Source organism: Coregonus lavaretus (genome assembly GCF_964263955.1).
Source record: "Coregonus lavaretus genome assembly, contig: HAP1_SCAFFOLD_684, whole genome shotgun sequence".
Classification (NCBI taxonomy): Eukaryota; Metazoa; Chordata; class Actinopteri; order Salmoniformes; family Salmonidae; genus Coregonus; species Coregonus lavaretus.
The window spans coordinates 90,427-115,256 of NW_028162907.1; the positions used below are offsets into that span (position 1 = coordinate 90,427).

General features: G+C 45.8%; 2 protein-coding genes across 2 annotated transcripts; one reads left to right on the forward strand and one right to left on the reverse strand.

Moving 5' to 3' along the window:
• Positions 1-459: 459 nt before the first annotated feature.
• On the reverse strand, positions 460-1,954 carry LOC311118700 (complement C1q-like protein 2; the record flags this gene model as incomplete). The annotated part of the gene is made up of 2 exons (XM_084193489.1): positions 460-639; positions 1,364-1,954. 2 exons carry the CDS (start codon positions 1,952-1,954, stop codon positions 460-462), a joined length of 771 nt encoding a protein of 256 aa, XP_084049615.1.
• Positions 1,953-24,648, forward strand: LOC311118702 (metalloreductase STEAP3-like; the record flags this gene model as incomplete). Its single annotated transcript, XM_084193490.1, has 7 exons — positions 1,953-2,052; positions 5,420-5,639; positions 5,915-6,029; positions 15,175-15,675; positions 16,001-16,528; positions 16,754-16,918; positions 23,134-24,648. The coding sequence occupies 7 exons, from the start codon at positions 1,953-1,955 to the stop codon at positions 23,422-23,424; spliced, it is 1,920 nt and encodes a 639-aa protein (XP_084049616.1). The 3' UTR covers positions 23,425-24,648.
• Between the last annotated feature and the right edge of the window lie 182 nt (positions 24,649-24,830).

Sequence of the window (24,830 nt, forward strand, 5' to 3'; positions counted from 1 at the left end):
TCTGCTCAATTACTAAAATGTAATGTAATATTTGAAAAAACATTCAATGAGACATACTGTAAAATAATATTTATTGGTACATGAGGACAAAATATAATGCACTATTGGCCTAATGCTGTAAAATAAAACACAACTCTGGACTCTGAATATACCGAAGACTGGTTTTGTATGTTTGATTCTATCTCTGTGCATTTGATCTTAGCTACATATAGGCTACTTCTCCACATAAGGTGTTCCTATTGAGTAAAACAAACTGCTGCATAAAGTCATCTTATCACATTCAATCAAACGACCTCAACTGCTATATAACCTATTTATCCTATATATTATTAGTAGTTAGAGGACCATTACAAGCACCCTGCTCTCCAAAGGAAATGAGAGAGCGAAATAAACGATGAAGTTCTGTTTGGACCTCAATTGGAGGTAGAGTCATGGATAGCCTAAAACTTGTCAGGCTATTTAATCTGGATACAAAATGAATCCAGAGAAGGTGCTGTACTTGTTGTTGTTGCCTCCGTGTGCTTTGCCACCGTCCAGTTTGACATAAATCTCGTCTCCAGAGTCCAGGTGTAGAACCACGCTGTTACTTGCGTAATCGTAGTTCTGGTCTGCATCCTGTGCAATAGCACTTGCCCGAACCTGTGTAATGGAATGGATACACAAAATAAGTATTTTCCTCATTAACTTTATATTTTCTGGTTATTTGATTTCGTCACTTATGGTCAGACAAATCCCTCCACTACCACTTTGTCGATTGGGTCATATTATGTCACTTGGGACACCACTTTGGACATTTCGTCAGTTATGGTCAGACAAATTCCTCCACTACAACTTCGTAGAATAGGTTTTATTATGTCACTTTGGACATCACAGTAGGGGGAACAAGGGCTTAATCAGCTAAAAGTTTAAGCCTTTCTTTACATTTAAGTCATTTAGCAGACGCTCTTATCCAGAGCGACTTACAGTTAGTGAGTGCATAGATTATATTTTATTTTATCCTGGCCACCCGTGGGAATCGAACCCACAACCCTGGCGTTGCAAGTGCCATGCTCTACCAACTGAGCTACACGGGGGCTTTACTGTGGTAATCTCATGTATAGCCTGCCCGATTTAACTGAGTTCACCATGGCTAAGCAGATGCTAAGGGGCCTTAATGTCCTACTTTAAAGCCGAAAAGTGCACTAGCCAAAATATATATAAAGTGAGTGCGTTAAATTAGTGCGTAAAGTATACGTTTTTCTCCATACCCTTTGGGTTTTTGCATGCATTTATAGTATTTTAAAGACATAAATTGTTTTCAAATAAATTCTTGAATGAGAAAACAATATTTTCGTATATGCTAATAGGATGAAATAATGTTTACCTGTCCGTTTTTGCACAAGTCTGCCCACATGCTTGTCCCGTCGCCGCCTCGCATTAACACATGGTATGTGAAAAAATAAATTCCGGACACTTGGCAAGTGAACTTGCCATTGGTTGGGTCGTATTGATTTCCCAAGTTTGTGACAACATCGTCGAATTTAAGCACCTCATATCCTTCGTGTGGGTTCTTCAACCCGACATAGAACGCAACCTTTGAGTCACTGAGTGCCGTGTTAACCTCGTCCATGTCCGTTTTGGTCTTTGCAGTCCCTGACGTTACCGCGGGGTAACCAGCTTTCCCGGAATCTCCCTTGTCTCCAGGTGGTCCTCTTGGGCCTGGAGGTCCTGGTTCTCCCGGTGGACCTCTTGGTCCCGGTTTCCCAGGTCGCCCCATTTCACCTTTGGAGCCTTGCGCCATTGGCGGCGGCGGAATAGCATTCAGGTCCTGCATGAGCTCCATGGCCGTGGCGCTGGCGGGTTTTGAACTGTATGGATCACAGATCATTCGACAGGTGCCCATCATCTCATAGTGAGCCGAAGTCTTGGTACTTTGCACAAGCAGCGGTATTGCTATGATAAGGGCCAACACCATGACGATGCCAACCACAGCGGCCACAAGTCGCTTCCTCTGGACTATCCGAGAAGCAAGCGATAGAAAGTCAGCTGAGCTTGGAGGAGTAATAGTGGAAGGTTTGCGTGCGTAATTAGAAGGAAAAAAACAGACACCAAATATATTTTCTTCCTCAATGAAACGATTCTATTTTGTTTTGTCCATAAGCCTTAGGCAGTCGTGCCAGTATCATAACTGCCTCACAGAGCAGACAGACGAAAGGTACACATCTTGGCATGGATGGGCGCGCGCTGGTTCTCAGCGCTGAGTTTGAGCGCTCCCATTCTATTCCAGTCCTACGGGGGTCGCTGACGTAACACATGCGGAGTAAAGCCTTTTGCAATTTGGATTAAGATCGAAACAATAATCGGGCAATCTTTATGTATGAATTACAAATCCTCATATTACAACAAGGAGCATATGGAATTAGAAAGTATTAAACACTTTTGATCCATTTATATTTTGAAACATGCAAACCATGTGGTTGTACAGAACGTGTCCCCATATAATTAAATAGAACAGAATAGCCATTATTTTGCTGAAACGAAAGGCTCTGTGTATGGTGCAGTAGCTGTCCTTTCAGCACCACTCCCAATCATTAGGACGCTGGCGCCCAACTGGAAATCCACATGAATCAAAACATTTAGCCTACGTATCAATGCGCTTTAAAAGCAACATAACAATTTAGTAATTTTGCTGTAGGCCTATCTAATATTTGTTTCATTAAATATTAGTTCGTCACCTCCCCTTTGTAACAAATGGCATACCCCAAACCATCCAAGTCAACCTACATTTACATTCACACATTCTTGTATTCTGTCTTCAATCTCTAAGAAAGTGACGGCTTCATGTCTGAAACAAATCTGTTAATCCTTATGTTCTAGAGCTGGGGTTTAACATCTACCACCCTGTCTCAGCAGCTAAGAAATCAGCTAACAGCAAAGCTAACATTTATTCGCGGTCATCCCTTGTGATTGAGTCTGTCATTATAAGCTACCAATAGACACTGGTAATGCAGACAGACTAAACATGTCCTATGCACGTTCCCTATGCGTGTTCCCTATAGGTGTTCCCATAAATAGAACAGAATAGTAATTTAATGTGTTGCTGTGTGTTCCCTTGAAACCTATTTTGTCTTGTTGGCTAGGCCTAGGCTACTAGTGGAACATTTGCGGGAAATATTTAGAAACAATCAATCGAGACAAATGTGAGTGACCAAAACTTTACGATATATTGTTTATTGATTTTAAATTATAAACAAACACAAGGATGTGGCCAAATATTTGACTCAAATGAACAACCCGTCCCATGTCAATAGTGGTCGCGTGCAGTGTAATTACTTACATTATGACTCAAAGTAGAGTTAAAACATTTACAGAATGAGCTACAGAATCTCTGTGAGTTCCAATCTGACGATTAGTATTGTGACGTTATCTAGCCTATAAATAACCCCGAGCAATCGATTTTCGTTTATTAGTAGCAACGAATTGTTTCTGGAGACTACTACTTGGATCACTCTTTGAAACCATTACGGTCTGTTGTTCCGGATGTTGGAGACCTTACCGTAAATTTTACCGGAGATGTTGGATGGTGCGTCTGTGTTGAAGATTGGCTAACCATGGATCCAGCAACTATGGATCCATATAATGTGAGTAATCAAACACCTCACTCTGGAGCAGGGTGGTAGCGAGTAGCATATTTAGCTCTGGTTCAGGGCGGTAGTGTGAGTTTCTCCACACTATCACCATTGACCAGAGTTAGCAAGTACCCAGTGATTTTTGTTGTTGTTGATTTCAAGTTGAATTCACCTTAGTTGACAACTCAACCAAACTGAATTCCAAACTAGATGTTGAAATTATGTCTGTGCCCAGTGGGTTACTTAAGCAATAAGGCCAGAGGGGGTCTGGTATATGGCCAATATACCAAGGCTAAGGGCTGTTCTTATGCACGACGCAAACGCAAAACGCAACGTGGAGTGCCTGGACACAGCCCTCAGCCATGGTATATTGGCCATATATCACAAACCCCAGAGGTGCCTTATTGCTATTATAAACTGGTTACCAACGTAATTAGAGTAGAAAAAATAAGTGTTTTGTCATACCCATGGTATATGGTCTGATATACCACGGCTGTCAGCCAATCAGCATTCAGGGCTCAAACCACCCAGTTTATAATGTTCTTTATGTAACGTATTTCTCCAGGAAGTTCTGGCAACATTCAATACGTTTTCTTTTGGTCCATGGAATGTCAGTAGTATGATGTTACAGTCAGAAGATTCCAGGGACATAGGTCTAGGACTGGAAACGTTCCAGTTTGGTCCCCGTTTGGGATCAGGAGTTTTTCAAGATATTCCCAACGTTAGCTGTTTGGTTCCTTAAAACTAGAACCCTTAGTTGCTACATCCATTGTTGGACTTATTAATTAACCTCTACGGCAACTGGTTTGATACATTCACCTCTCTGAAGGTAAATAATGTGCGTTACATTCAGTAATCTTGCTCTGATTAATCTAAATTGTGCCTAAACAGCATTATTATATTGTGGCCTTTCTCTTGCATTTCAAAGATGATGGAACAAAAAAATATATAGAAAACACATGTTTTTTTGTTTGTATTATCTTTTACCAGATCTAATGTGTTATATTCTCCTACATTCATTTCACATTTTCACAAACTTCAAAGTGTTTCCTTTAAAATGGTATCAAGAATATGCATATCCTTGCTTCAGGTCCTGAGCTACAGGCATTTAGATTTGGGTATGTCATTTTAGGCAAAAGAAAGTGTACGATCCTTAAGAGGTTAATGATATATACCCATTTGATTCTTGAAGAATATAATTATAAATGCCTCATGATCTTAATTCAACTGTCATATGTACCCCATCAGAACCCAAAATAGAAGCTTGTTTTACTCCAATGTGTGTAAACAATGTAAATGTAATGAAAACAACACTGTATAACCTTAAAACATGGTTAAAACTGTAATTTTGATATCATGGATGGCCAGCTCTGTCTGAATTTGAGAGTGGTTATATTCCTCCAGGCCCATCCCTTAGTTTTTTACCAAAAGAGAGGTGGGGTGTGCGCTTTGTTATTGTTTCAATTAAGGATTCTAGCTTTAAAAGGTCTCGGTATAATGTTTTCTCCAATACATTCTGAGAACATTAAAAGGGATTCAATTTATACTGTACCTTCCAGCTTTTTTGCTTTGATAACAGGTTTTGCTCTTTAAAGTTGTTCTCACCTGACTGTCTCCATGTTGATTATGTTGTTAAGGCTGATGCAGACGGGTTTTATGTGGGCGATGATTATGGATATTTCCACTGGAATGAAGAACATGGCCATTGGGGTAAGCATTTCACACCTCTGTTGGGTCTTGGTTTAATCATTGTATTACCATTCCTTTATGGAAATGAGAGGATCAAGCTTCTGCTCTCATTCTTTTTACAGAGAGGTGGACCCTAAACAACAACGAGTACAACTATGAGTATGTGTACAAGTATGACCAGGATCAACCTGGTCAAGGGGCCAAATGGGAAATAGAGGCTGGTTCTTCTCAGATTGTCGATGCTCCTGCCCATCTCCCCCTCCCTACTTCCTCTGATCTCCCTCAGCAGAGCCCACAGGAGCAGCCTGGATTCCTCGCAGCATCCCCTTGGCCTCTTGCAAAGTAAGCACTTTGTTCGTTAGCACAGCATTGACATCTGCACAGCTACACAATCCACCAGATACATTCATTTTGGGATTTGGAGTGCTATGAATACACTGCCTTTACAGTGAAGTTGATTGAGATGTTGGACCAATGTAATGGAGTTTCAGATTACCTGGATTACCCAGAGCACCTAGATTGAGTTCAGATCTGAAATATAAAGGCTGTTTCGTATCCACTGTATGAAGCCTCTTTCCACACATTCTAAACAACCTGGTGTGTTTCCTCTCCTGTAGCGTTGGGACTCTTGAGGAGATGATTGAGATTGTATGGCAGAAGTGTCAGGAGTACCAATCTAAGTTCTTCATGTGGTATTGTGTTACCCTGTTGTGCACACAGAGTAGGGCACAGGTACGTTTATTCGTTGGATGAGACAGCAGAGTTAGAATGAATGATGAGGGAGGGGATGATTATTATGGTTTGCATATTCATAAGTAAGCAAACATGTTTTAGGCCATGCGTCTAATGTTTTAGGCCATGCGTCTATTACATTGTAATTGATTATATGTTGTTTCTGGACTAAACTTCTCTTTCTATACCACTATCTATAGCCCATCTCTCCACCAGTGAAGCCCATCGTGGCTGAGCTGCCCATCTCTCCACCAGTGAAGCCCATCGTGGCTGAGCTGCCCATCTCTCCACCAGTGAAGCCCATCATGGTTGAGCTTCCCATCTCTCCACCAGTGAAGCCCATCATGGTTGAGCTGCCCATCTCTCCACCAGTGAAGCCCATCGTGGCTGAGCTTCCCATCTCTCCACCAGTGAAGCCCATCGTGGCTGAGCTGCCCATCTCTCCACCAGTGAAGCCCATCATGGTTGAGCTTCCCATCTCTCCACCAGTGAAGCCCATCATGGTTGAGCTTCCCATCTCTCCACCAGTGAAGCCCATCGTGGCTGAGCTGCCCATCTCTCCACTAGTGAAGCCTGTCATATTTGAGCTTCCCATCTCTCCACCAGTGTAGCCCATCGTGGCTGAGCTGCCCATCTCTCCACCAGTGAAGCCTGTCATGGTTGAGCTTCCCATCTCTCCACCAGTGAAGCCCATTGTGGTTGAGCTGCCCATCTCTCCACCAGTGAAGCCCATCGTGGCTGAGCTGCCCATCTCTCCACCAGTGAAGCCCATCTTGGTTGAGCTTCCCATCTCTCCACCAGTGAAGCCCACCGTGGTTGAGCTTCCCATCTCTCCACAAGTGAATCCCATTGTGGTTGAGCTGCCCATCTCTCCACCAGTGAAGCCCATCGTGGCTGAGCTGCCCATCTCTCCACCAGTGAAGCCTGTCATGGTTGAGCTTCCCATCTCTCCACCAGTGAAGCCCATTGTGGTTGAGCTGCCCATCTCTCCACCAGTGAAGCCCATCATGGTTGAGCTTCCCATCTCTCCACCAGTGAAGCCCATCGTGGCTGAGCTGCCCATCTCTCCACTAGTGAAGCCTGTCATATTTGAGCTTCCCATCTCTCCACCAGTGTAGCCCATCGTGGTTGAGCTTCCCATCTCTCCACCAGTGAAGCCCATCGTGGCTGAGCTGCCCATCTCTCCACCAGTGAAGCCCATCATGGTTGAGCTTCCCATCTCTCCACCAGTGAAGCCCATTGTGGTTGAGCTGCCCATCTCTCCACCAGTGAAGCCCATCATGGCTGAGCTTCCCATCTATCCGCCAGTGAAGCCCATCTTGGTTGAGCTTCCCATCTCTCCACCATTGAAGCCCATCGTGGCTGAGCTGCCCATCTCTCCACCAGTGAAGCCCATCATGGTTGAGCTGCCCATCTCTCCACCAGTGAAGCCCATCGTGGCTGAGCTTCCCATCTCTCCACCAGTGAAGCCCATCGTGGCTGAGCTGCCCATCTCTCCACCAGTGAAGCCCATCATGGTTGAGCTTCCCATCTCTCCACCAGTGAAGCCCATCATGGTTGAGCTTCCCATCTCTCCACCAGTGAAGCCCATCGTGGCTGAGCTGCCCATCTCTCCACTAGTGAAGCCTGTCATATTTGAGCTTCCCATCTCTCCACCAGTGTAGCCCATCGTGGCTGAGCTGCCCATCTCTCCACCAGTGAAGCCTGTCATGGTTGAGCTTCCCATCTCTCCACCAGTGAAGCCCATTGTGGTTGAGCTGCCCATCTCTCCACCAGTGAAGCCCATCGTGGCTGAGCTGCCCATCTCTCCACCAGTGAAGCCCATCTTGGTTGAGCTTCCCATCTCTCCACCAGTGAAGCCCACCGTGGTTGAGCTTCCCATCTCTCCACAAGTGAATCCCATTGTGGTTGAGCTGCCCATCTCTCCACCAGTGAAGCCCATCGTGGCTGAGCTGCCCATCTCTCCACCAGTGAAGCCTGTCATGGTTGAGCTTCCCATCTCTCCACCAGTGAAGCCCATTGTGGTTGAGCTGCCCATCTCTCCACCAGTGAAGCCCATCATGGTTGAGCTTCCCATCTCTCCACCAGTGAAGCCCATCGTGGCTGAGCTGCCCATCTCTCCACTAGTGAAGCCTGTCATATTTGAGCTTCCCATCTCTCCACCAGTGTAGCCCATCGTGGTTGAGCTTCCCATCTCTCCACCAGTGAAGCCCATTGTGGTTGAGCTGCCCATCTCTCCACCAGTGAAGCCCATCGTGGCTGAGCTGCCCATCTCTCCACCAGTGAAGCCCATCTTGGTTGAGCTTCCCATCTCTCCACCAGTGAAGCCCACCGTGGTTGAGCTTCCCATCTCTCCACAAGTGAATCCCATTGTGGTTGAGCTGCCCATCTCTCCACCAGTGAAGCCCATCGTGGCTGAGCTGCCCATCTCTCCACCAGTGAAGCCTGTCATGGTTGAGCTTCCCATCTCTCCACCAGTGAAGCCCATTGTGGTTGAGCTGCCCATCTCTCCACCAGTGAAGCCCATCATGGTTGAGCTTCCCATCTCTCCACCAGTGAAGCCCATCTTGGTTGAGCTTCCCATCTCTCCACCAGTGAAGCCCACCGTGGTTGAGCTTCCCATCTCTCCACAAGTGAAGCCCATTGTGGTTGAGCTGCCCATCTCTCCACCAGTGAAGCCCATCGTGGCTGAGCTGCCCATCTCTCCACCAGTGAAGCCCATCATGGTTGAGCTTCCCATCTCTCCACCAGTGAAGCCCATTGTGGTTGAGCTGCCCATCTCTCCACCAGTGAAGCCCATCGTGGCTGAGCTTCCCATCTATCCGTCAGTGAAGCCCATCTTGGTTGAGCTTCCCATCTCTCCACCATTGAAGCCCATCGTGGCTGAGCTGCCCATCTCTCCACCAGTGAAGCCCATCATGGTTGAGCTTCCCATCTCTCCACCAGTGAAGCCCTTTGTGGTTGAGCTGCCCATCTCTCCACCAGTGAAGCCAATCATGGTTGAGCTTCCCATCTCTCCACCAGTGAAGTCCATCGTGGTTGAGCTTCCCATCTCTCCACCAGTGAAGCCAATCATGATTGAGCTTCCCATCTCTCCACCAGTGAAGCCCATCATGGTTGAGCTTCCCATCTCTCCACCAGTGAAGCCAATCATGATTGAGCTTCCCATCTCTCCACCAGTGAAGCCCATCATGGTTGAGCTTCCCATCTCTCCACCAGTGAAGCCCATCGTAGCTGAGCTGCCCATCTCTCCACTAGTGAAGCCCGTCATGTTTGAGCTTCCCATCTCTCCACCAGTGAAGCCCATCGTGGCTGAGCTTCCCATCTCTCCACCAGTGAAGCCAATCATGATTGAGCTTCCCATCTCTCCACCAGTGAAGCCCATCATGGTTGAGCTTCCCATCTCTCCACCAGTGAAGCCCATCGTAGCTGAGCTGCCCATCTCTCCAATTATGAAGCATGTCATGTTTGAGCTGAACGGTCTGCTGAAGCAACATAAAAAAAGACAAAAAGACATGGAAACTTCAGTTCCACAGACCAGAACTACTCCACCTCCTCCCTGCCTATCGGATTATTTCCCTCCACCACAGGGTTGCCAAAGGGCCCAGAATTGGTTCGATTCACCTCCACCACAGGGTTGCCAAAGGGCCCAGAATGTCTTCCATTCACCTCCACCACAGGGTTTCCAAAGGGCCAAGGATTTCAAATATTCAGGTTATCCAGGTACAACTACCAAAGCTGGGCCTGGAATATCAGACACTGCCCTGGCTCACATTCTCAGACCTCTCTCACCGATGTGTGTGCCGGAAGGTAAGTGACCTTTTGGATAGTAAATATCCTCTCTACTCTTGTAACAAGCCTGATTGGGCTGGTGAGCAAAATAATGTCCACCATTGACTACTCTATATCCTAACAGGGTTCAGACTTCAATTAATGTTTTTTTCTTCTCTAGCACAGGGTTTAAATTTAGTTAACAATTGATTCTCCTGAATTGTGTTCAGATTATGGTGAATCGGACTCTGTTGGGATCACATGTCCACCCCTGGGACTTCTACGTTTGTTGACTCTTCCCCTGGACATTTTAAGGCTTTTTTTAGGTACTACATGATTTAATCCAGCTCACCTTTTTGCCACAACAATCCAAATTAATCTATTTTAGTCAATGTAATTCTGAGGTTGATATAAGTGCACCTTTTCAACAGTAAACTATGTTTGTGGTAAGGGATGTCACTAATTTTCTCTTTCTCACATAGGCTATTTTGCCAGAAAAAAAGGATGCAGTGGAGCATAGCATACTTAGAAAAAATAAATAAACTCAAGCATCTTGTGCTTATAATACTTCTTATAAAATCCAATGAGACAAAGTTTGCTTATGCCTGTTATTTATTCATTGTAACTACAGTAGATGTTAAACCAGCACTCCCACACTATCAGACCATTGGATACCAAAGATACCAAAATCATGTGTGAATCCGTAGCCAGTTTAAATGTTTGTATTTCTGTGATATTGGTAGGTTTTTCTAAGAGGAATAAACCCACACAAATAAGGTGATGGACATCCCATATCAAGATTACATTGCCCACATAATTGATGTCCTGCTTTTCCCACCATTGCATGTGAAAACATAATTTCTCTATCTCAGACACGAAAAGAGTGATTCAACCTAACACTATCAGAGTCCCATTGTTGATAGACTAACACGTGGAGGACGTGAGCTGATGCTGGCTGCTGGCACAATGTCAGATCCAGACATATCCCTTAGGAGGTGGGTGGACTTGAGCTATCATTTCATCAGCAACAGGCCTGGCTATCTCCAAGACAGATTCAATCACATGTTATCACTTTAGCTATCTGGATTATCTCGCTAATCTCGAAATCCAAAATGATATAGTAACAGGTCACTGAAAACGTACACATAAAGAGATTAGTGGTCATCAAAGTATGTAGGTTTGCATTAGAGTAATTTCAAGTCCAGATCAAACAGTTCCTCAAAGAGAAGGACAACATGACATGGTTGACCCACATCAGAGTAACTGCATAACTCAAGGTGATGTAGAGTTTCTGAGTGGCCAAAGACATCGCAAGCTGTTGTGTTTGAAAAGGAAAGGAATCTCCGGTACACTGGTTCTCGTATGATCCACAATGTGTATAATGGATCTCAAAACTCCCCTCTGTTTTCTATATATAGCATCCATTACATTTCAATCAATCAAAGAAATACACCAAACCACTCACATAAGAATACAAGTAAAATGTATGAGCTTTTATCTGAGGATCAATTGTATATTAAGTTGGACCTGTTTCATTTAGCACAAGTGAAACCAAACTCTTATCTGTGCTCCATCCAGTTCAGTAGAAACACATTTGTTTCCATCAACAAAGGATAAATGCTTACTGCCTCATTACTCACATGGCTGCTGATGTGACCTTTCCCAGGGATTTGTACAATACACCTTTGGGCGATAACAAAACAAGGGAAAGAGGACGGGATGGTGCACCACTATCCATGCTATGGAGGTCATTGCAATGAACTGCTGCCCTGTGATACAGTCATTAGGTACAATGTCCCTAATCACACAACTCGTCAGGAGGATGCTATGTTTTCAGAGGCCAATGGAGGTAGAGGAATCAATCAAACGTCACATAGCCCAGCATATCCAACCTTAGTTAGGAACATGCAGAATATTTTTTTAATTTTTAATTTCACCTTTATTTGACCTGGTAAGCCAGTTGAGAACAAGTTCTCATTTACAACTGCGAACTGGCCAAGATAAAGCAAAGCAGTGCGATAAAAACAACAACAGAGTTACATATGGGATAAAAACAAAACATAAAGTCAAAAATACAACAGAAAATATATATACAGTGTGTGCAAATGTAGCAAGTTATGGAGGTAAGGCAATAAATAGGCTATAGTGCAAAATAATTACAATTAGTATTAACACTGGAATGATAGATGTGCAAGAGATGATGTGCAAATAGAGATACTGGGGTGCAAATGAGCAAAATAAATAACAATATGGGGATGAGGTAGTTGGGTGGGCTAATTTCAGATGGGCTGTGTACAGGTGCAGTGATCGGTAAGGTGCTCTGACAACTGATGCTTAAAGTTAGTGAGGGAGATAAAAGTCTCCAGCTTCAGAGATTTTTGCAATTCGTTCCAGTCATTGGCAGCAGAGAACTGGAAGGAATGGCGGCCAAAGGAGGTGTTGGCTTTGGGGATGACCAGTGAGATATACCTGCTGGAGCGCATACTACGGGTGGGTGTTGCTATGGTGACCAATGAGCTAAGATAAGGCGGGGATTTGCCTAGCAGTGATTTATAGATGATCTGGACCCAGTGGGTTTGGCGACGAATATGTAGTGAGGACCAGCCAACAAGAGCATACAGGTCACAGTGGGGGGTAGTATATTGGGCTTTGGTGCCAAAATGGATGGCACTGTGATAGACTACATCCAATTTGCTGAGTAGAGTGTTGGAGGCTATTTTGTAAATTACATCGCCGAAGTCAAGGATCGGTAGGATAGTCAGTTTTACGAGGGCATGTTTGGCAGCATGAGTGAAGGAGGCTTTGTTTGCGAAATAGGAAGCGATTCTAGATTTCACTTTGGATTGGAGATTCTTAATGTGAGTCTGGAAGGAGAGTTTACAGTCTAACCAGACTCTAGGTCAGACCCGTCGAGAGTAGTGATTCTAGTCGGGTGGGCGGGTGCCAGCAGCGTTCGATTGAAGAGTATGCATTTAGTTTTACTAGTGTTTAAGAGCAGTTGGAGGCTACTGAAGGAGTGTTGTAAGGCATTGAAGCTCATTTAGAGGTTTGTTAACACAGTGTCCAATGAAGGGCCAGATGTATAAAAATGGTGTCGTCTGCGTAGAGGTGGAACTGAGAGTCACCAGCAGCAAGAGCGACATCATTGATATACACGGAGAAAAGAGTCGGCCCAAGAATTGAACCCTGTGGCACCCCCATAGAGACTGCCATAGGTCCAGACAACAGGCCCTCCGATTTGACACATTGAACTATATCTGAGAAGTAGTTGGTGAATAATAATAACTGGTACAATGCAATACATTTCTTGAAATTATGTGATTCAAATGAGCAATGCCCATTGAAATATCATCAGCAACATTTCTGCAAAATTAAAGATCGAATCCCAGCTAAACACAGCATTTGACATTGATCTGCGCCACTCTCTGTGAAGTGTCCGATTTTGAAGCACCAAAGTGTTCCATTGTCTACACATTGAACATGCGTTGCTACTGCTGGCTATAAATGTCTGCTCCCAGGCTCCAACTCTAGCCTGACCCAGTTCTCCAGCCCAGTCTGCGTTATCTGATGCAGTAAGACTGGACTCACAGTGCCCACTGGGCTGCATTAGTGCCCACTGCCCAGCTCATAATGAAAAGATTTGGGCAGTGGTTGACATGGTGCCAGTGGATGACGTGGAGGAAGGTTTTTAGACTTGGCTGGATTTCTGTTGACCTTTGACCCTAGAGGTCACAGAGTGACCGGTAGTCCCTTGTTCTGTTACAAATCAAATCTTTACATTAAAAACTTAAAACATGTTGTAGAAGATAAATAACTTAACACCTCACTATAAGCAAACTGAATGTGACAATGGTTATCTGCTGCTGGTAGGCAAATGCATTATTCTCCCCAATTGGTAGTTACAGTCTTGTCCCATCGCTGCAACTCCCGTACGGACTCGAGAGAGAGGCGAAGGTCCATTGCCACACATCCTCCGAAACACGACCCCGCCAAGCCGCTCTGCTTCTTGACACACTGCTCACTTAACCCGGAAGCCAGCCACACCAATGTGTCGGCGGGAAACACCGTACAACTGGCGACCGATGTCAGCGTGCATGCGCCCAGCCCGCCGCAAGGAGTTGCTAGAGCACAACGGGACAAGGACATCCCGGCCAACCAAACCCTCCCCTAACCAGGATGACGCTGAGCCAATTGTGCGCCACCTCATGGGTCTCCCGGTCGCAGCCAACTGCGACACAGCCTGGGATCGAACCCAGGTCTGTAGTGACAACTCTAGCACTGCGATGCAGTGCCTTAGACCACTGCGCCACTCAGGAGGCCAGCAAATGCATTCTTACAGTTGTTGGCATGAAGGGAAATCTTAGATGTTAAAATAGACTGAAACATAGGCTAATGTATATGAAATATGTATACAATCTTCATGAAAAAAATGTGGTCCTGTATCAAAGACAGTCATTTATTTCCAATGAATCACATTAAATGCTCTGTGATTTATAGATTACAAGATGGATCAGTGTGATATTACACTCCAAATCTGTCACGGACGGCTGCTGATGGTCATATATTTGTGTGATTCTGTGATCAAGGCTGAGGCTTTCCACAGAAATCCCAGCTTTCCACGCTCATCTTGACCGACGGAGCCGGGAAGGTTACAGTAATATGGAGGAGCAGCCAGGGCTTGGGAGCAAGGCAGGCGGGGAAATAGTTCGGACATGCCTGGCATCCAACATGAGCCCAGATAGAGCTGTCTGCTGAGATGAAAGTTAACCACAAACACTGAAGCCATAACGGATCTCGGAGTGTAAAGTCAGAGTTTAAAGTGGCCTAAAATGCTGCAGCAATATAAGGCGGTGGCTGACAGAAATGTCTTCATAACCATCTTATGAAATGGAACGGACTGCTACAGTCGTTGGTTAATTGTCTTTAGCCTACTTACATTATGTAGGCCTATGCACTGTAGCCTTGAATCAAGTAGCCTTGAATCTCCTGAATCTGGATAGAGACAAAACCTTGTCATATCTCATTCTCATTAGATCACTTATCATTTCATAGGAGTGGCATGGCACTGGAGTCACATAACATTCAGATGTAGCCTACTCATGTCAAAACAAATTGCACAATCAGTAGTAGTGTTAGTTAGTTAGTTAGCTAGCTAGTTAGTTAGTTAGCTAGTTAGTTAGCTAGCTAGCTAGCTATAGCAGTTATACGCAGGTTGCATTAGCTAGCTAGCTAGTTTGCCAGTTGAATCAAGTAGTACATCAGTGTTAATTTGTGTCAATAACAAAATCATATTTACATTGAATGCTGCACAGACACAATTGTCTATTGATAGACATGTGACACTGTTAGTGACCTTTTGTTTTTTTCAGCGCAGGACAGGATGCCCCAGGAGGAGATGAAGAAGCCTCTAATATGGGGTGGTGTCAGCCCCAGCCCCAGACACCTCAAAACCTCAATTTCCGATCCAGGTACCCCCTTGGTTGGCATCCTGGGCACAGGTGACTTCTCCCGCTCCTTAGCCACCGGGCTGGTAGCTTCCGGGTACCGGGTGGTGGTGGGCAGCCGCAACCCCAAGCGCTGTGCCTCCCTCTTTCCCGAGGAGGCTGAGGTGACCACCCAGCACCAGGCTGCCACCCAGGCCGACCTGGTGTTCGTGGCCCTCTTCCCCGAGCACTGCTCCACCCTGGCTGGGCTGAGGGAGCCGCTAGTGGGGAAGATTCTGGTGGATGTTAGTAACGGTACTAAGATCAACAGGGATAAGCAGTCCTACGCGGAGCAGCTGGCCGATATCTTCCCAGAGAGCAGTGTGGTGAAGGGTTTCAATGTGATCTCGGCCTGGAGCCTGCAGACGGGGCCACGGGACGGCAGCAGACAGGTAAGGCCTAAGTCCTCTGAACACACAACAGTGCCAGAGAAGAGACAGACAGACAGACATTACTACTCTGAATGACATTTGGACGTACAGTTTTTATATATTTTTTGCTCTAAACCGGACAATGTCTGCAGTTTATGTAATGTTAGATGTTTCACACATTCTCATCTTGCAACCATATTCTCACAGGTGTTGGTCATACGATGTCACTGTAGCTAAACGATGTGATGTAGGGTAGGCTATTGGTGAAGTATAGTGTCTCTTCAGTTGGGTTCTCCTTGGTGAAGATTCCCTTCCCTTAGCTGACACTCTTCTCTTTACTATCCAGGTGCTGATTTGCAGTGACAGCAGTAGGGCCAAGAGCGCTGTACTCCAGATCTGCCGCAGTCTAGGCTTCATCCCTGTTGACATGGGCCGCCTCTCCTCTGCCCAGGAGATAGAGAACACCCCCCTGTACCTCTTCCCTTCGTGGCGTCTCCCTTGTCTCTCCACCCTCTGCCTTTTCCTCTTCTTCTACGCCTACAACTTCCTACGTGACGTCATCCACCCTTACGCCACGGCGGGGAAGAGCGCATTCTACAAAATGCCGGTGGAGGTGGTAAACGTGACTCTCCCCTCGGTGGCCTTGGTGAACCTGGCTCTGGTCTACCTGCCGGGCCTCGTGGCTGCCTTCCTGCAGCTGTCGTGGGGCACCAAGTACAGGCGCTTCCCCAACTGGTTGGATCGCTGGCTGCAGCTTCGGAAGCAGTTGGGCCTCTGTGCCTTCCTCTACGCAGCCCTGCATGCCGTCTATAGCCTGTGTTTGCCCATGCGCAGGTCTGCACGCTACAGTCTGCTCAATGCTGCCTTCAAACAGGTGAGAAAGCGTCATCAAACTATTTATAAATAGTGTAGCCTACATACTATAAATGAATTAGTATTGAAGTATAAATGTATGGGTCTAAACATAAGCATTAAAAACATTTCTACTCATCAGCATTTATAACGTTTTCAATATGGTAAAACATTTGTAATGGATTATGCATATTATAGTGTAACCACCTGACCTCACAGTAAGCAACAATGTGTGTTTGCTGTGCAGGTGAAGGCAGGCCAGGAGGACTCGTGGGTAGAGGAGAAGGTGTGGAGGATGGAGCTGTATCTGTCTATAGGCATCCTGGCCCTGGGCCTGCTCTCTCTGCTGGCTATCTCCTCAGTGCCCACCGTGGGCAAATCTCTCAACTGGAGGGAGTTCAGCTTCGTACAGGTCAGCACATTTGCACACACACACCTTTTCTGTGTACATGAGCAGTAAGTCAATGGAGCAGTCGAAGACTTTGAAAACACATTAACATTGTAGCCTACTGTAGAAAGACAACCTCTGAGCTATGCGTGTCAACTCTTCTTCTCGCATGCCTCGGAATTCATAAAGGGGGAACTTTACTATAATGGTTCCATTTTCCAGGGATTTGTCCTTCTTTGGAGCTTTTAGAACTTCCCCTTCATATGTATGTTAATCTGATCCAGTCGGCGCCAGATTAGTCACATGCTGCTAGTCCCTGTGATAAAAGGCCTGGGTTCTGCTTGGCCTGTCAGAATGGCCTGTCTGCCAAATCCAGGAGCCGCAGTAAAACATTTGAGCATTATTCTCCATCAAGATTACAGTCTTGCAGTCCCTTAAGCTTGCAGCCAGCCAGACATAATGTAGTGAGTTCAGTCCTGCTGATTCATAGTGCAGACGACAGACGGACATGGCTTTAAGTGAGTTAGGCTGGTATTAGGAACTGTTAACTTGCCCAGACTTTCTTAACAGAGCCTTGTATAATTATTGGTAAAATTACATTTACATTTACGTCATTTAGCAGACGCTCTTATCCAGAGCGACTTACAAATAGGTGCATTCATCCTATAGCCAGTGGGACAGGGGCGGCCTGTTGAATAGGGCGATATGGGCGACGCACTGCCAAACGGGAAAAGGAAGGGATTTTTTTTCTAATCAATTATATCACGGCAACAGTAGTTATCAGTGTTGTAATCTAGACGTCTGATCTGCCACACTGCCACTAAATGTCGAATCAGGCTAAAGTCGTGCTTCAAATGGCCACCCCCCCTTTTGGGGCGATTTCAGTCAGGTTGAAAATCGCCCAGAAGTCTGTCATAGACTCCCATGTAAAATCTATTTTTTTCAAATTTCAGAGCTTTCAATACAATCTCTATGGGTGTCTGAGGGCTTGCACTTACGCGCTTTCGTCATACGTAACGTAACCATGAACGTAACTAAGAAAATAGCGGGTAGCAGCGTCTCTGTTGCGACCTGCAGTGTGTGTGACGTTATCTTATGTTTTTAATCGTATGTTTTTAATTTGTACACTTAGTGGCGTTATTTTATGTTTTTAATTTGTACACTTAGTTTACAAACATTCTGCCAACCATGGATTTCCAGTGGTGGGGTCACTGTGTTGGACTGATCTTGTTGATCGTGTACATACCCGCTACGAACGGACTAAATAATGAAAACGCTGCTGGCAGCGGAATCCAATACAGCAGGGAGTTTTTACTACAATGCAACTCAAATACGAACGCGATGGATATCCCAATGGCCCATCTAATACCTGATTGTCTGCGAGTGGATTACAAACCCAAATGCAAACGTGGAAAACGCGGGGGAATCAGACAACGACTTTAAAAAAATTAAGAACAAACTTCCTTTACCCACCACCTTGCTGATTAATGCCCAGTCACTGAGGGGGAAAGCGGATGAGTTGTCAGCGAATCTGCGCTTCCAACACGAATATCGGGAGGCCTGTTTGCTGGCATTTACTGAGACTTGGCTGGATGACAGAGTCCCGGACAGAGAAGTGGAGCCGGCCGGCTTCACCCTGGTCAGAGCGGACCACGATCTGACAGTCACAGGGAAACTTCACGGCGGGGGCGTCTGTCAGGGACCAGTCGTGTAAATCGATCCTGGTAAGAGAGCGACTCTGTACCCCCGACATTGAACTGCTTTCTGTGTCACTGCGACCTTACTATCTGCCCCGTGAGTTCCCCCAATTGTTTGTTACCGTTGTGTACATTCAACCAAAAGCTAATATAACAAAGGCATCAGAGATTATTTATAATCTGTCACAGAAACTGGAATCCATCTCCCCCGACGCACCCAAATTTATTTTAGGGGATTTTAACAACTGTACCTTGCACAAAGTCTTGCGCACATACCATCAGTATGTGAAATGTCACACTAGGAAAAATAGGACTCTTGATTTGTGCTATGGGACAATACCAAAGGCGTTCTCTGCCACCACCAGACCTCCTCTGGGGACATCAGACCACAATGTGGTCTACCTTAGGCCAATTTACTGTCACCTCCTGGAGAGGGAGAAACCCACAGTTAAAACTGTCCAGATCTGGAATGACAACAGTATCACTTGGGGTGTTTTGACTGTACAATGTGGGAGATATTTGAGGACAGCAGCTCTGATCTGGATGAACTCACAGAGGTTATTTCAGACTATGTAAACTTCTGTGTTGAGTCAGTTGTGCCTACTAAGACCTGTAAAATCTTCCCTAACAACAAGCCTTGGGTATCAAAACATCTAAAATCACTACTTGATAGGAAGAAGGCAGTTTATGCTGGGGGTGATAGACAGGCTTTAAGAGATGTACAACGTGAGATAAAAAGACAGATACTGGTGGACAAGCTTTGCGGAGTGTTTGAGTTAGCTTTGCGAGGCAAAGGTGAAACTGAGGGCTCCACCAACCCTGGTAAGCCAACACTTTTGAGATCAGTCAATAAATGCTTCTGGTATTGACTTATATGCTGCCCCTGTCTTCATGTTGTTGCTGGACATATCTTTTTTAAAATGTGTGTAGGTCACCTAAATCATCAGAAAAATTGCCCCCCCTGAGAATTTTTTCAGGAGCCGCCACTGCAGTGGGATAACCACTTTACAATATATATATATATATATTTTTTTTCTTTTTCGTTTGGATGTAGGGACTGATCAGAGCCTGAAGGTACAGAGGTGCCGATCCCCTCACAGCTCCATAGGCAAGCACCATGGTCTTGTAACAGATGCGAGCTTCAACTGGAAGCCAGTGGAGTGTGCGGAGGAGCGGGGTGACGTGAGAGAATTTGGGAAGGTTGAACACCAGACGGGCTGCGGCATTCTGGATGAGTTGTAGGGGTTTAATGGCACAGGCAGGGAGCCCAGCCAACAGCGAGTTGCAGTAATCCAGACGGGAGATGACAAGTGCCTGGATTAGGACCTGTGCCGCTTCCTGTGTAAGGCAGGGTCGTACTCTCCGAATGTTGTAGAGCATGAACCTGCAGGATCGGGTCACCGCCTTGATGTTAGCGGAGAACGACAGGGTGTTGTCCAGGGTCACGCCAAGGCTCTTCGCACTCTGGGAGGAGGACACAATGGAGTTGTCAACCGTGATGGCGAGATCATGGAACGGGCAGTCCTTCCCCGGGAGGAAGAGCAGCTCCGTCTTGCCAAGGTTCAGCTTGAGGTGGTGATCCGTCATCCATACTGATATGTCTGCCAGACATGCAGAGATGCGATTCGCCACCTGGTTATCAGAAGGGGGAAAGGAGAAGATTAGTTGTGTATCGTCAGCGTAGCAATGATAGGAGAGGCCATGTGAGGATATGACAGAGCCAAGTGACTTGGTGTATAGGGAGAATAGGAGAGGGCCTAGAACTGAGCCCTGGGGGACACCAGTGGTGAGAGCACGTGGTGCGGAGACAGCTTCTCGCCACGCCACTTGGTAGGAGCGACCGGTCAGGTAGGACGTGATCCAGGAGTGAGCCGCGCCGGAGATGCTCTGCTCGGAGAGGGTGGAGAGGAGGATCTGATGGTTCACAGTATCAAAGGCAGCAGACAGGTCTAGAAGGACAAGAGCAGAGGAGAGAGAGTTAGCTTTAGCAGTGCGGAGAGCTTCCGTGACACAGAGAAGAGCAGTCTCAGTTGAATGACCAGTCCTGAAACCTGACTGGTTTGGATCAAGAAGGTAATTCTGAGAGAGATAGCAAGAGAGTTGGCTAAAGACGGCACGCTCAATAGTTTTGGAAAGAAAAGAAAGAAGGGATACTGGTCTGTAGTTGTTGACATCAGTGGGATCGAGTGTTGGTTTTTTGAGAAGGGGTGCAACTCTCGCTCTCTTGAAGACGGAAGGGACATAGCCAGTGGTCAAGGATGAGTTGATCATCGAGGTGAGGTAGGGGAGAAGGTCACCGGAGATGGTCTGGAGAAGAGAGGAGGGGATGGGGTCAAGCGGGCAGGTTGTTGGGCGGCCTGCAGTCACTAGTCGCAAGATTTTATCTGGAGAGAGAGGGGAGAAAGAAGTCAAAGCATAGGGTAGGGCAGTGTGAGCAGGACCAGCAGTGTCATTAGACTTAACAAACGAGGATCGGATGTCGTCAACCTTCTTTTCAAAGTGGTTGACGAAGTCATCCACAGAGAGAGAGGAGGGGGGGGGGGGGGGGGGGTAGGATTCAGCAGGGATGAGAATGTGGCAAAGAGCTTCCTAGGGTTAGAGGCAGATGCTTGGAATTTAGAGTGGTAGAAAGTGGCCTTAGCAGCAGAAACAGATGAAGAAAATGTAGAGAGGAGGGAGTGAAAAGATGCCAGGTCGGCAGGGAGTTTAGTTTTCTTCCATTTCCGCTCCGCTGCCCGGAGCTCTGTTCTGTGAGCTCGCAATGAGTCATCAAGCCACGGAGCTGGAGGGGAGGACCGAGCCGCCGGGAGGATAGGGGACACAGAGAGTCAAAGGATGCAGAAAGGGAGGAGAAGAGGGTTGAGGAGGCAGAATCAGGAGATTGGAGGGAGAAGGATTGAGCAGAGGGAAGAGATGATAGGATGGAAGAGAATAGAGAGTAGTGGGAGAGAGAGAGCGAAGGTTGCGGCGGCGTATTACCATCTGTGTAGGGGCAGAGTGAGTAGTGTTGGAGGAGAGCGAGAGAGAAAAGGATACAAAGTAGTGGTCGGAGACATGGAGGGGAGTTGCAGTGAGATTAGTAGAAGAGCAGCATCTAGTAAAGATGAGGTCAAGCGTATTGCCTGCCTTGTGGGTAGGGGGGGACGATTTTACTGAGTTACAGTTCGATTTTACTGAGTTACAGTTCTTATAAGGAAAATAGTCAATTTAAATAAATAAATTAGGCCCTAATCTATGGATTTCACATGACTGGGCAGCAGTGCAGCCATGGGTGGGCCCTGGAGGGAATAGGCTCACCCACTGGGAAGCCAGGCCCAGCCAATCAGAATGAGTTTTTCCCCACAAAAGGGCTTTATTACGGACAGAAATACTCCTCAGCATACCCCCCCACCCTCCCTCTGACGATCCCGCAGGTGAAGAAGCCGGATGTGGAGGTCCTGGGCTGGTGTGGTTACATGTGGTCTGCGGTTGTGAGGCCAGTTGGATGTACTGCCAAATTCTGTAAAATTTTATTGGAGGCAGCTTATGGTAGAGAAATGAACATTCAATTCTCTGGCAACAGCTCTGGTGGACATTCCTGCAGTCAGCATGCCAATTGTACACTCCCTCAAAACTTGAGACATCTCTGGCATTGTGTTGTGACAAAACTGCACATTTTAAAGTGGCCTTTTATTGTCCTCAGCACAACGTGAACCTGTGTGATGATCATGCTGTTTAATCAGCTTCTTGATATGCCACACCTGTCAAGTGGATGGATTATCTTGGCAAATGAGAAATGCTCACTAACAGGGATGTAAACAAATTTGTGCACAAAATGTAAGAAAAATAAGCTTTTTGTCCTTGTGGAAAATTTCTGGGATTTTTTATTTCAGCTCATGAAACATGGGACCAACACTACATGTTGCATTTATATTTTTGTTCAGTATACTTAGGGATGGGGATGAAATAGGTGAGTCACGACAGTGAACCTTCCCGCCTGTCAAGGGTAATTATAATTCAGCTGCTCTCTGTAGTGCCCTGTACTGTGCTAATAATTAGAGGGAACACACACACAGACACACACACGCGCTGACTACAGGGGCTCATTAAGGACAAATGTTGAGCTTGTAGGTCATACTGTCCCCTTGGGCCTCTTTACTACACTCGTGAGCTAATATACTGCACATATAATATACCACTCAAGTCACCACTTCCTTTCACCTCACTAAGATGTTGAGTTATTAGGTTATGTAGAAGGTTCAAAGGTCAACAGCCAGATCCCCGGTGTTCTGTACATCTGGGTAGGCCAACCTCGTTTGCATTTACAGTCTTTCATAAAGGGGTTTGATTGGGTATGGATGGAGTATTGGGGGATTTATAAGTTCAGAAGTGTATTTTTTAAAACGTTCAATATAAAATGGGCCATCACCATCGGATCTCACGACCTGACATTGTATTGAATAAAAAAACTGGATTTCAAACCAAATTAACTTATAGTGAGTACATCTGAAGCCGGCTATCACCCAGATTCAGTTCAATTCAAATACGTTTTCTCCCCTCCAGTCCAGACTTGGCTACACCGCCCTGGTGATGGCCACCCTCCACACGCTGACCTACGGCTGGGACCGGGGCTTGGACCCGGAGCAGTATCGCTTCTACCTCCCTCCCACCTTCCTGCTGGTGCTGGCCCTGCCGCTGGCTGTGCTGCTGGGGAGGCTGGCTCTGTCCCTGCCGTGTGTGGCTCTCCGGCTGAGTCGTATCAGGAGGGGTTGGGAGAAGAGCCGAGCCATCCACTTCACACTGCCTGAGGACGAGTGTAACGGGCCATCACAGGATGACATCAGTAATGTTTGAGAGAGATGCTTGGTTTAGTCTTACATGCAGGGTTGAATGAAGGAAGCATGGAAGACACACACACACACAGGCAAGTGGCGATGGGAGAGAAGTACTGACCGTGTCATTATAAGGGATGGAATATCACCAACAGTAGCCTTATGCATCAAAAACAATTTAGGGATTTCAATGGCCTTTGTTTTACTAGTGAACATGCTACTTGTTTGGATGCCATTTCATCTATAGCACTACTGTTTACCTTGGTATATTTATCAAGAGAAATTAACTATGGTTGTATTGCTCACTAAGCCTCCGGCACATGTACAGTTATGCATTTTGGATATGGCTATTATAGTGCTGCTTTTAAATTTGCTGCCGCTACTCCCTTTAACTAAACTGGAAACCAGACATTGTCATTGTCTTCCTACTAGTCTCTTAGCCAGTCAAATACTGGGCATCCAATGCTATCACACAAATCAAAATAAAATACATTGTACTTGTAGTAGCCTCTGTCTCAGGCTTTCACTTCAATGTGAGCGAAGCCTGGGCATCCGAGGCTGTACTTGTAGTACTGTTAGATGCCTCAGCTCTGTCCTGCTCGCGGCTGAATCTGGCTCAGCTGTCTGATTTGCCTGCCCTGACGCTAAGGTCAGTCAGAGCCAAAATGTTGCAACTCACAACAATGTCATCGGTTGTTTGGGGGTGTCATGCCTACTTCTGCTGTGTAATCGCTTCTTACTGCTCGGAGATGTGTTTAGAAAATAGACCTTTATATTTTCTGCCTTAGATTATTGTTGCACTGTTTTTACGCGTCAATGAATGCACTATAATGTTTAGACTTTACCTGGTCAGAGTCTTTCAAAGATCAAATGTGTGTCAAAGATTGGAGAAATGTACTATCAAGTCCCAAATTGTTGCTGGCACCAAACCCAGTCGAGGATGGCTCATGTTTTGTTTCTGTGTTGAAGTTACACTGTGATATAGGTATAATTTAAATATGACATTGTATAAAATGTACTAATTTTATTGAATGATCAAACAAACCTGCTGTCATGGTGACTCAATGGTACATCTGAAATTGTACGAGCTATTTTATATTCTCTGACTGTTACATTTTTTCTTGCGTCACTTGTGGTTCTGTTAAATGTACGAATTTCCATTGGTTTATCCACAAAATGAAATCAAAGACATGTATATTTTGATAGTGCTTATTTTCAGAATAAACACAGTATTTTCCACAACTTACCAATTCATTGTTATGTAGAAGTTCATGAATGTATTTTTATTGTCTCACTCCTTACTGACCTGGAGAGAGACTGTGGACACATGCTGTCCTCTTGTGGTAGCTATAGGCTATTGCATTTGTCACCTCTCATTTCATTGCTTTCCAATGGAATTTGAGATGTCACCACCACCTACTCAAGGGT